This window comes from Alligator sinensis, unplaced genomic scaffold (assembly GCF_000455745.1).
Source record: "Alligator sinensis unplaced genomic scaffold, ASM45574v1 scaffold391_1, whole genome shotgun sequence".
Taxonomy (NCBI): Eukaryota; Metazoa; Chordata; order Crocodylia; family Alligatoridae; genus Alligator; species Alligator sinensis.
In genome coordinates this window covers 818,406-831,246 of record NW_005841889.1, presented here as the reverse complement: position 1 = coordinate 831,246, position 12,841 = coordinate 818,406, and the positions used below count along the sequence as shown (strand labels likewise).

The window sequence follows — 12,841 nt, the reverse complement described above, 5'->3', positions numbered from 1 at the left end:
TTCAGTTGAATGGGCAAAGCTTGTTCCAGACCATTAGGGTTGGATCTGTGCAACCGACAGTTATGTGAGTAACAGATATTTGAGTGTAGAGTGCACAACATTTTCCATTTACTGTACCCTAATGTACACATGTGGGTTTTTTATTTTACTTTTAAAAATAGGAAAGATCAAAATCTGACAAACACGAAAACCAAATCCCAAAGTAACAACTGAACACCGGGGGCCAGAATTTTCAGGCTTGCTTTCTCAAAGTTAGCAGTCAACATCTATATCCAGATTTTCAGAGGTGCTGAATAATGAGAGCTCCCAGAGAATTCCATGGGAGCTCCAGGTGCTCAGCAACTTTAGTAATTGGTCTGCTTTTTCAGGTTTGAACTTTAGTTGCTCAGTCCAGGTAAGAAGTCTGAAAAGTTTTGGGGTTTTTTTCAGCAAGGATTAAATTCTTTCCCATTTTTTCTTCATGTTATTTTTTTCTGGAACATTGTTGTTATTAATCATTCCAGCAGTACCTGTGGCAAGGAAAACTGTGGGAACCAGTAGATCATTTTTGGCTAATACAGTTGCTGGGGAGGTATTCAGTGTCACAGCCGAGTGATATCTATAACTATAGTCTGGATCTAGAAATATGTCCAGCCATTGTAGCACTAAGCAATGGTATCAAACAGTCTCCACAATGGTTATAGACAAAATGAAAAACAGACAACCTGGAAATTAATTTTTTTGTTAAATCAAATGGTCAGTGTCCATCATCATGATAATAAATATGGATCTGTACAGCATTTAAATCATGGGATTAAAAACCTACCTAAGCCATACATTCATTATGACCACATAATGTTTTGTATAGCATCTGTCATCATTAGTACAGAATAGCATAATGGAAACCTCCCTTTAAAGAGATTTAAAAAGTAAAAGTTGCTTGTAAAATATTATGCGCACTGACACTATATATATATGTGTGTGTGTGTGTGTGTGTGCGCACATAATATTTTACAAGCAACTTTTACTTTTTAAATTTCTTTAAAGGTAGGTTTCCATTATACTGTTCTGTACTAATGATGGCAGATGCTATACAAAACATTGAAGTAAAAGCATACAAGTAAAAGTTGCTTGTAAAATATTATATACACGCTATATGTATTGTGTGTGCATATTTTACAAGCAACATATATATAAAATAGTGTGTGTGTGTATAGCGTGTGTAGACAGACAGACATCCAGACTTACTGCTCATAGGTAAAGTGGAGTTTATCTATCTATCTATCTATCTATCTATCTATCTATCAGAATGTTGTTAAAATTAATCTAATTGTTTTCAGAATTGATGAGCTACTTAGACACAAGTTTTCCCCAAAAAACCACAAGTCTGTAGATTTTCCAGTCCATGGAGTGGAAGGAGGGTGTTGTCTCTAGATGGACTCAAGTTCTATGTCATTCTGCTTCCTCAAATACCTATATTCATCGTTCAAATTGGGTTGCTTGGATGCTTTATGACCTCTGCCTCAAAACAAGGAAGGAAAAAACAGCGAGTGGAAGGGATAGAAGCTCTGTATTTTTGTTTTTTCTCCTTAGAAGTGTCTTTGAAAATCAGGGTTTGTGTAGTGCTGTTTGGGGTTGTAACTCTGTTCCTGTATAGTTCATGGGTTTCATTGGCAGAGAGAAGGCACTACTGCTGTCCACCCTAATGGCTGCATAGAACTTGGGGATTTCTGTGAATCTGATTTTATCTTCTCTTCATGCAGGTGTCTGGGCTGCTATGAGTCCCAAACAAAGTAGGCTACACTGTCCATCCAGTTGCCTTAAACCCCAAGATTTGTTTGGGGAGTCTGGGCTCCTCTCTGGTTGCTTTATGAATGATGGAGAGACTTAGATTTAGTGCACATATTGTTGATATGCAAACTGAAATAGGTTATCTTGCCTGCATGGAAATCCAAGGAAAAAACTGTTAATAATAATGTTGATTTCCTTTAGCAGAAGAGGTTTTAGTTAAGCCATAGAGAGAAGATTCAGTTAGCTTTGCTGGATCAAGCATATTTTTTTCTTGGATATTTGATTCTTAATTAGTTCAACAGTTTCTTTTGTGGTCCAATGATTTTGGGAAAGGAAATGTGAAAGCCAGCAGCAATCCAGTCACTATCATAAAGCCCACACTGATGCTGGACTACATTTTTGGTCCCCTGTGGCCTGAGTAAGTTTATAGCAAAAGAATGACACAGGGGAAATAGCAAGAGAAACAAGGCATCATCTGACTGGCACTCTGGATTTTGCATATTCCAATGAAATTGATCCTTAATTTTCCCATCAAATTTTATAGCGGGCTCATGTCTAGAATAGCCAGGACAGCAAAAGGCCATATTCTACCTTGCTACATCTGTGCACATTTTTGTCAATGAGTATTGGAGGACATGAAGCTCTTTGGGACCGGATGGGAGGCTTACTTTAAATTCTGTAAAGCTGCGTGTGGTCATTTATGGAGCTGTAGTTCAAAGTAACCACCATCTCTGCCACTTTCAAATTTTCTTCCAGAATGAGTAAATGAGTAATGAATACGTTTAGAAAGTGTGTCTGCAGAATGGAAATTTGAAGCCAGCAGCATTTCAGTCACAGTCAGAAACAGCAATCCATTGATTGAAAATAATTATTTGTTAGTTGTATACAACAATATTAAAACTTTTCCATGGGTGAGTGAAAGTGAAAAAATTCAGATTTAAACTTTAAAATAGAATTTGAAAGTTTTGCAATTGGATCCATGTAAAGCCAATCTTATTGTTTAGATGTCTGGCACTGTTCCACAGCACAGGCAGGTTGCTTCTGGATGCTGGATGCTCAGGCTGCTGTCTTGTATGCTGTCCTAAAGGGCTAGAAGCAACTAGTTGAGGGAAGGGGTGAGTAGGAATCCTCAATCACATTGAGGAATCCTCAACCTCCTCTGTACATTTTCCACCAACCATACTGAAATCTCAAAGAACAAAATAGCACATTACTTACTGCAAGGGTGCCATACTAATTTGCCAGCTTAAGCAGCAGTCTAGAAAATATACTTGCAAAAGCAAAGCTAGATTTTTGAAGTACACACTTTTTTAATCTCATTCCACACTCCAAAATGGGCTCATGTTCATGGAAAAGTTTACTAAAATACATGCATTTTGTGAGCAAAACCTGTTTCCAAGCAAAACATGGGCCTATTTTTCAATGAGTTCTTTTGCATTGAACTCATATTGTTGATGCCAAAATGGCCTAAAAAACAAGGGATGTGAATGGGAAAACATTGGTGCTTAATTATGTGAACCAAAATACAGTAATTACTTTAGTGTACTACTTTGGCCTTTCTTGAGCACCCTTTACCCCACTTTCTAAGGGTCCTTTCATTTCTTCCTTCCATGCCTTCCCTGTGAAAGCAGACTGAGGAGGTGTTTCCTGTTCAAGGTTGTTTTGATCCTCAGGATCTGCACTGAAAATAAACCAAACCAGTTCCACAGTGGTTGAAAGATGGGTAGAAATGATTAATAAAGTTCTCGTTGACTCAATGTGGCTTCAATAGAACAAGGATCACAGCAGTTTATTACATTTTATGTATGGAGAAGTATGCAGGACTCTCCGGGTGCTATCATTATCAAACGATGATTTTGATACTGTTGTAAAGCAAAAGGCTCCAATCAAAAGATTTACATTACTGAACTTAAAAAGAGCCTTACCCTTTAAACATGAAACATTTCCATAAATATTAAGCAAAGGCTATTAAACATAGACTTTCTTTTGATTGTTAAACCAGTAATAAAATTCAATAAAAGCCCTTAATCTATCACTGATACTTGGCTCTAATATTGTTGGTGACACAAATGACAGCGTAACCCAGCAGGTGGTTCAGAAGCAGTCATTGTGATCTCAACTTTAGAGGCTCACAGAGGAAAGCCAAGACCATTTTCATTACTTTGTCAGCAACTTTCTTTTATTTCTCCGTCCAGCCATTGAAGCTCCTCCTGGTTGGAGTTTTTTCTCCCTCACAACTAGAGCTTGGCATATACTGCCAAACATTTTGGTTGAATAGTTCCGTTGGAAATGACTTTGCTCTATCTTCGTGTGGTCTTTGTCTTCTTTTTTCATAATTGTTCAACTTGTTGAGATTCAGCCACTTAAAATGCATTCCAGAGTGGCATGTGCATATATCCATGGCAACTGAATTTTAGACTCAGACATAAGTATAGTTTACCCATTGGAGGGCAAAATGTTAGCAGGTAATTTATCTGGCCCGGCACAGATAACCAGTGCACCTTGAATTGTGAACCACCCACTAGAAGTTTGCTTATGATAAATTCTGTATTTTTTTTTTAAATCATCCAATCTCCATGACAGAATTTTAAATAATTTCAGTTGACAAAATCTCTGATCTGCTTGTTTGATTAGTAGAAAAGAGGGCTAAATTGGTCAAATGACGTATTCTTTCCAAATTATTTGTTCAATCCACTTTCTTAGTTAATGATGACATCCTAATCCTTTCCCTATGACCCCACAAATCAGTAATTGATGAAGACATACACTTGGCATTATAATTTCCCTTGGAGGATAATGAAAAGTAAATTTTTTGAAGTGTGTGAATGAAAAACAAATGTGATAAGCAGGATACTTTAAAATGTATCCCAGTAAATCCTAAATTGTTATCTTTATTTTTTTAAAGTCTATGTTAAATTAATTTGCTGCATGTGGTAGATGAAACAGAATAGAATTTCTCAGAGGTGAAAAAGGCTTTACAAGCTACAAGAGCATGATTAAAACACTAGCTGTTTTCCTTAAATTCAAAGAAAGGTTGAATTTAAGAACATATTTCCATTCAGAATCATGTTAACACATGTGCTAAGTCCTACTGAAGTATATAATTAGGTACTTTACTGAACCAAAACCATATTGAAGTAGCAAAGCTTTATTTGAGGTGCCCTTAGAATGGTGTAAATAAGTGAGCTGTTTCATCTTGCAAAGTGCTTGTCACTCAGCATTTCCTGTTGAACTGGTAGTTGGACTGTGAATAGCAGTGTTTAATCTTTGAATGTGTTTAGCTTCTTTGCAAGACAGATACTTCATAGTGTTAGATACTTAAGACATATAAACCTGTATCCTATTTACACTACAGATAATATCTGTAGATTTATCTGATCATATAACAAATATGACAAACCTAGAAAGGTTTTTATGATTAAACTAATACTGTGCTTTGTATGCTTCATGTACCTGTAGTTTCTTTAAGCTAAGGTGTGTACATGATGGCATCAAATCGCCAACAAAAATGCTCTCTTAGGCATGAAATGCTCCTAACTCTCTTTGCAGTTTTGATTTTTGTAGAGAAGCAACCTGTGTAGATGTCTACTCATTGTCATGGCTTCCAGATGTAAACTTTCTGCCTTAAAACACTTCCTTCTTCATCCTAGCTGGGTGAGGGTACAGGAAAAGCTCGCAAATCAATGTTTTATAACGAAGCAATATCCTATGCTGTATAGTCATTACAAGGCCCCAGAGGACTGGGTGCATGAAAGAATTAAATGGCAAGTATGTCCATGTTTTATGAAATATTAACATTAAGCCCAACGAGAGAGACTACAAGACACATGCTTTCTCATAGATTTGAGTGTCTCTGAAAGACCCTCTAAATGGGGCCAATCCACAAAAGACATCTGAGGTCAGGCAGGCCTCAACTTGAACTGATGAGTGGTCACTCAAAAAAACTAAATAGAGCAAACAATTCCAGCAAACAGTAATTGTGTCAATGGTTTTGAATACTTCCTTTTGGATTTTTTTTCTTAGCTTGTTTTGTGGAGACGAACAGAATCATGTAACTTTCAGAAAAACTAGAACAGGGTTACTTCAGTTCCTGAGATGGATAATCTAAAATTACATTTTTCCTCTCCTTTGAGATTTAATTTATTTATAACTTTTAAAAGATATTCATACATATACTATTTTGCTGATATTTTCTGTTAAAGAATTTTCTTCCTTTCCTTTTATTGGCCCCATTTCTCCCACACGCAAATCCACAAAGCCACAGATGCTCCATTACAATGATGTCAGCCTTGCTACATGCTCCAGCTGCTTATAGGTGCATTTATAAAGTTCAGCTTTGTACATTATGCCATAAATGTATAGTCCATGTATAAACATAACGCTAACATATTGCAGATCTCTCAAAGTGTAACTTTAATGGAGGTTCAGTGAGTTTTAAAAATATTGAAAAATGTTTAATCTTTCCGTTGGCAATATTTTTATAGCAGGTTTTCCAATTATTTTTTTTCTCAAGCCAGGTTCAGAATTTATTTTCCCCCATATTTCATCCTCTGTGATTTTTGGAAAACCCAGGAGTTTTCTTTGTAAGACAATATGTATTTTAAATGGGGATGTCTGAATGAAAATATGTTTCTGTCCACATCAATTCATGCACAAGCCCTGATCTAACTTCATACACATTCACCAGCTCACCATGTGGAAAAACCTCAGTCTTGAAGGTGCCAGTTTTCAAAAATGTTGCATGTGGCAAGACGATGTTATGTTGATCTGACAGGTAAATAAGAAAAAATAAGTAAATCACCAGCTTTGAGCTAGAAAGATCCTACTTTACATCCTGGGCTGAATTGTGTCCATCAGGGCTGGCTTTGAATAGGGCTGTTATGATGCAGCCCAGTCCCTTTTGCCTCTCTGCCTTGTATTGTTCTGTTCATGCTGTTCTTTATGCTGCAGCCTTTGGCTTCTTGTCTTCACCCTCCCTGGGGTCCATTGTGGGTCTAATCTAACCCCCACTGAAATCATTAAGGACTTTTTGGCTTTAGTGGAAGTTGAATTATGCCCAGAAAGAACATTTCTAGCACTCCCCTGAGTTCAGTGCTATTTACCACTGGCAATACATGCCTCCTGACTCATAAAACTTTGACCCATAATCTTGGTTCCATTGGCTTGGCAATATAATGACTCTCAGCAGGGCAAGATGTCAGCTAACTGGGTTCCTCTTCTTGAGTTCACATTGCTTAATGCAAGTTCAGTGGTGAATAAAACCACCCATAATTTGACTTATGCATGCAAAGTTGGGAACTGCATGTTGTCACAACTGGGCTAGAGAATGCCCGTGGTTCTCGGTTAGCAGAGCTTTAAGGCAGATCAGGATCCTTGAAGTGAGAGTATGTTTAATATTAATAGCAAGTATATAACTGGATATTTTATTTGGAATTTATAAAATAAATTTATGAGCTATTTTGAAATTCTCTTGGTTCCCAAAACCATTAGAATTGATTGTAAGCATCAGTAGAAATCCAGTAGCTTTCCTCACTGACAAACGTCTTTTTGTACAACCCTGTTCTTGACTGACATAGAACATCTTCTATGTCACATCTTCTGTCAAGATGTGTGTAGGCATCTTCTATGTCACTGTTCTTTCCACAGTCACTTGACTTCAAGAAAGGCACCTCCAGGTTTATGAAATGAGAAGAGTCTTGTACAGGATCATCTGTACATGACCATACACATCTCATTTACATTTATGAATCGGTGCACTCTTGTGTACTGTGTTCTTTGCTTTCACTGGTGTTCACATGTTGAAAGAGCCTTAACAGAACTCTTTGCTAAGAAACTTTTTGCAATAGAAAATGTCACTATTAATCACTAACTCTTAAATTTACAGGTCCTTTGTTATCCAGCAAATTCCAAGCAGCAACCTCTTCATGGTGGTAGTAGATAACGAATGCAAATGTGACTCTGTCTCACCCATTACAATGGATCCCATAGAAATAAGGTATATCCTTTATTTTGAAAGTTGTAAATGAGATGCTTAAATTTCAGATATAGAAAAATTGCTGTGTGTGTGTGTGTGTGTGTGTGTGTGTGGGTAAAATTTACCATTTCTGTCTAAAAGGAAAGGAATCAGAGGTGTAACTTGAAATGATGACACCATGTGTGATGTGGTAGGGGCTTAATGTCTCACATGGGGGATGCTGCTATTTTAGCAGTGGCATGGGCTCCTGCTGCATCAGCACAGGTTCCCTGAACATGTGCTTGTGTTGGGGTGGTGCCAGCGGCAGCAGAATGCACTCCCTGTGGGCTGCCATTCCAGTACCTGCTCTGAATCAGCCCCTGGAGCTAGTGCCCTGCTCACCGCACACTTTTTTCCCCCACCCCCAAGTAATGCTACTTAAGTATGTGATCCTTAGCTAGTATAAAGTATCTGGCTGCATTGAAGTCAGATGAGGATCACCCTTTTGTCTCATTTTCAATGTATCTTAGCTTTTAGGTGTCTAAGTCCATTGAACATCACTGGGAAGTCAGTGCTGTTTTAAGTCCCATCTTTATGTTTATACATCTTTGTAAATCACGCCCAAAGTGCCAAGATCAGTTCTGAAAGTGGGTTTCTAAGTCACTTGGACACTTTTGAAAATGTTGTGCATCTTGACAAAGATAATTTGTAGACACTGAATACCTCTTCCACAGGAATTTCAGAAATAATCTCATTCTTTGTTTTTTAAGGCTGGCTTGGTTCAGTAAAAACATTATAGAACATTGTATTCTGAATATCTGAAAAAGATCAGTCTGTAACAAAGTAAACGTACAACTTAATATATAGTCTCAACCCTGTTTTTCTATTGCCAGACTGAGATTTGTTTCTTCTCATTAACTGAGATTTGCAAAATGGAATCTGTAGTGTATTTTTATTGCAGTTACAGATTGCTGAAAAGGCAAATTAGTAATGTAAGTGCAGATTACATGGTCTAAATGACACAGCATTGGGGGAAAAGTTTTAGAGTTGTGCCCTGCTTCTTCTGTTGACCAGATGGGTTTCAGAGGAGAGGGACAAGAAAGGAACCGATGGGTATACTGTATCTTCATTTCAAACCCAAGTTTTGAATATTTAAATGCCATGTTTATAAGATCTCTCCTTAACTGCTGCAAACATAATGAATCTCTCAAATGTGAACGTTTAAAATCTCAGAAGATTAGAAGGCGCCCAGAATCTTGCCATGGATTTCATCCTGAAGTAAGTTTTGATTCTGTGTTTTTTCCTCTATGGTAACTATTTTTTTCCCATTGAGTAGATGTTTACAGAGCAATCTTTTAGAATGAAAAGCTAATAGATGTGTTGGATACTCTTAACAGCAATAAGGAGAAGTGATTTTTTGACTGAAAGTAATGTGAACACTTTCTAGCAGCCTTGTACTAAATATAACGATTAACAGCTGCTTGCATATGATACAGGGAACATGCCAGAGATACAGAGATACAGGTAATATTTAAGAACAGGGTGGAGAACCATGAACTTCTGAGGTCTCCTCACTTTCAACCTAGTCACAGGATTGCTTATTGGAGCTGATTGTGAATTTTTTGATGAAATGTTGTGGTAGAAAATTCCCATTTGCCAACATTGACACTTTTGGCAGAAATGAACATTTTGGCACAAAGTTCAGGAAGTTTTCTCAGATCCAATATGGAATTCCTGGTCAAAACCAGAAAGAGGGAAACAAACCCACCACAGCACAGGCAATGGATGAGTGGCTGAGATATTCACCTGGAATATGGAAAACCAAAGCTAAGTACAGATGCTCGAAAAGCCCAATGTGAAATCGATCAAACTTATGCAGGTTTCCATAAGCAGCATAGGTTAGTTCAGGAACAAACAGAACATACATCCGCCCTTTGGGTGGGAAGGGGCATACAGGCTGCCTGCACTGGCTGAAGCCAGCAGGATCGGGGCACTTCTGCATGCTTCCCAGTGGGGTCCCCAGGCTGCCAGAGACTGCCAATCACAGCCAAGCACAGTTAAGTGTCTGGGCCACCCCTGATAGTCTTCTGAGCACAGACAAGCATGCCTCCCCTCCTCCCCTGTCATCATCAGCCACAGGCATGTCAACTGCAGGCAGCTTGTTCATGCCCTGCAGCCTGGCTATGCTCCCTGGTGTTGCACCCACTCACGGGTGCATGGAAGTTCCTGAGTGGGCTTCCACACACGCACCCAGGGATTCCCATGTCCCTGTTAGCAGGCACATCCCTAGGGAGCCCAACCAGGCTTCAGGACATGGCCAAGCATGCTTACCACTGCCACACCATCATCAGCCACTATGCTGACTCAGCTCTGGGAGAACCCAAGTGTGGGACTGGCTGGGTGCTTGGCCAGAGCAGCCAAGCACAGGGTGAGTAGAATTGTCCCTTCCTGCAAGGAGGGCTAACAGAAGATGACAAAGGTGCCTGGGATGCCAACAGACACAGGCCACTTGTATGGCTAAGGGCATGGAGGGTAGACCTATGAAGAGAGACTCCGGGAACTGGGCCTGTTCAGTCTAACTAAGAAAAGGCTGAGAGTTGACTTGATGCCACCTACAAGTGTGTCAGGGGTGAGTATCAAGAACTAAGGGAGCAACTCTTCAGGAAGGCACCGCAAGGGAGCATGAGGACCAATGGGTATAAACTAATAGACAGTAAATTCAGATGAGGCATAAGAAAAAATATTTTTTTCTGTAAGGGTCCCCAGAATCTGGAACACCTTCCAGCAAAGGTGGTGCAGTCACCCTCCTTGGAGAGGTGTTCAAGAAGAGGCAGGACAAGAACCTTGTCAAGATCATCTGAGCCCAATAACTTCCTACCCACGGCAGAGGACCAGACTTGATCTTTCAGGTCCCTTCCAGTTCTATCATTCTATGATTCTAACATGAATCAATAGGGGATCTGGCAGAGAAGTTCAATTCTCCAGTCTATCCTAAATCAATTCAGTTTGAGTGTATATCAATCCAGATCCATCTTAGACCAGGTTCCACCATTATTAAACCAGTTTATGTTCACTGAACTTCTGTACTGTTACAGGTATAGACCAGTTTCCAAGCACTTACACTGGTAAAAGTGTACTGTTTGTACCTGGCCCAGATCAGGTTCTGGTCTGAACCAGGTGGTGCAGACATCAAAATGGATTTCACATAGGTTAAGAAAGTCTCTTAGCTAAGGTTCTGGGTTGGGTCTTTCTTTCACCCCATTCACAGCAATGAAAGAAATAGGAAAAGAGCTTTCTAGAAGTAAACCTAGCTCCTTGGGTGTCATGCAGGGAATGACCTGGCACCTATAGTGATAAATAATTTAAGTATATCCATTAGGGCTGTGTGAAGCTTTGGTCTCTGATTCAGTTTGGTGGAGATTCAGCCCAATTTGGTGGCCAAATCTTCAAATCCTAATCAAATCAGAGGACCTCTGAATCTCTCCAAATAGAATCGAAACCCTCCGCATCAATTCAGAGAGATTTGAAAAGATTCATTGATTCGGACATAGACGCAACTTTAAAAGTTTTTTCTACATACCTTTAGGTACCAGGCGGCGCATGAATGCTGCAATGCTGGGGCCCATGGAGTGTCCCACAGAAGCACGGGAGGCTCCCCAGTGTGCTCAGCAGCAGACCCGAAAGTTCACAAGAAGCACTTCTGGTCCACTTCCAGATCCACTGGGAAGTGCACAGGGGGACCCCCCCCTTACCCCCCCCCGGCTCGGCGACTGGTGCCTCCTGGGTCTGGGGGGCCCATGGCCAATCCCCAAGCCAGGGGGGTGCGGGGGAGTGAGGGGGCCAGCGCGCTCCCTGGCAGACCGGGAAGTGGACCAGAAGTACTTCTGGTCCACTTCCAGATTTGCCGCCGAGCACATGGAGGACTGCCCCCTGCCCCCCAGACTCCTGTGGAATGCTCCATGCACCCCAGCATTGCAGCATTCATGTGCTGCACCTGGTACCTCAAGGTATGTAGAAAAACCATTTAAAGCTGTGTCTATGGCCAAATCACTGATTCTCCGAATCAACATTGAATCTTCAGATTCAGAAAAATTGAATCAGGAACAGTGATCCAAATCAAGGAATCAAATCACTGTCCCGGATTTGGGCTGAATCCGAATTTAATAGGTCCCATTTCACACACCTCTAATATCCATTATCTTGCTATAGTAATTTTAGCTGCTTATATACGTGCTCAGGGGTGGGGGATGTTTTCATTAGAACACCTGCTGGAGAGCTGCTGTAATTAAAATGCTGCAGCCAGTGTTCACTCTAAGCTGCACAGCATGCGTGGCCATGCAGACGTTTCTGACAGTGCAGCCTGAGCTCACCTGTGTGACTGCGCATGCCACGCAGCTTAGAGGGAATGCTGGCTGCAGCATCATGTGTATTAAGCCCCGCACACTTAAAAATGGCTTCAGGCCAATTTAGCTAAAGCTCATTCTATGAGCTTTAATTATAGTGCCCCCACAGCCATTTTGAAACATAGCGGGGTGGTGAGGGCTTATTACATGTTATGCTGAAGTGATGCTAGAGCTATCTAATTAGAACGTGGAGCAGACTCCAATCGTGTCTACTCCAACACATTAGAAGTAGAACGTGTCAGAGCACATCTCTAGGCACCCTATGTTTATGAGATGATTTACTTAATGATTTGATTTACAATTTTAAAACACTTAATATGGACTAGGTCTCCATGTTGTACAGTATATATACTTTGGGCCACATTCTGTTCCACCTGTTAGGTAGGGCTGTGCAAAGCTTCAGGTGGTGATTCGATTCGGAGGAGATTTGGCCCTATTCAGTGGCTGAATCTCCGAATCCAAATTGAATCAGGGGACTAATTTAAAGACTCAAATTGATTCAAAGCTCTCTGAATCTTCAGAAAAGATTCGGAGAGGTTTGATGATTCAGGCAGTCCCTGGTGGCTGCAACAGGGAGCTGCAGCCGACTCCAAGGTGGTAAGTACTAGGGGCAGAGAAGGGGGGTCTGGGGGAGGGGGAGAGGACCATGGGGGGACCTCTGCCAGCCCCCCTGACTGCCCTGCTCCCCGAGCACCCCTCTGACCCCAGCCCCAGT

At 40.4% G+C, this 12,841-nt stretch overlaps 1 protein-coding gene across 1 annotated transcript in view; it reads left to right on the top strand.

The window, feature by feature from the left end:
• The window catches only part of CACNA2D3 (calcium voltage-gated channel auxiliary subunit alpha2delta 3), an 889,480-nt gene that overhangs the window by 874,902 nt on the left and 1,737 nt on the right, over positions 1–12,841 (top strand). The window contains exons 35-36 of the mRNA XM_025197140.1: positions 7,655–7,767; positions 8,919–9,001. Of these exons, the coding sequence (XP_025052925.1) occupies positions 7,655–7,767; positions 8,919–9,001 (196 nt within the window). The remainder of the gene's footprint in view (positions 1–7,654; positions 7,768–8,918; positions 9,002–12,841) is intronic.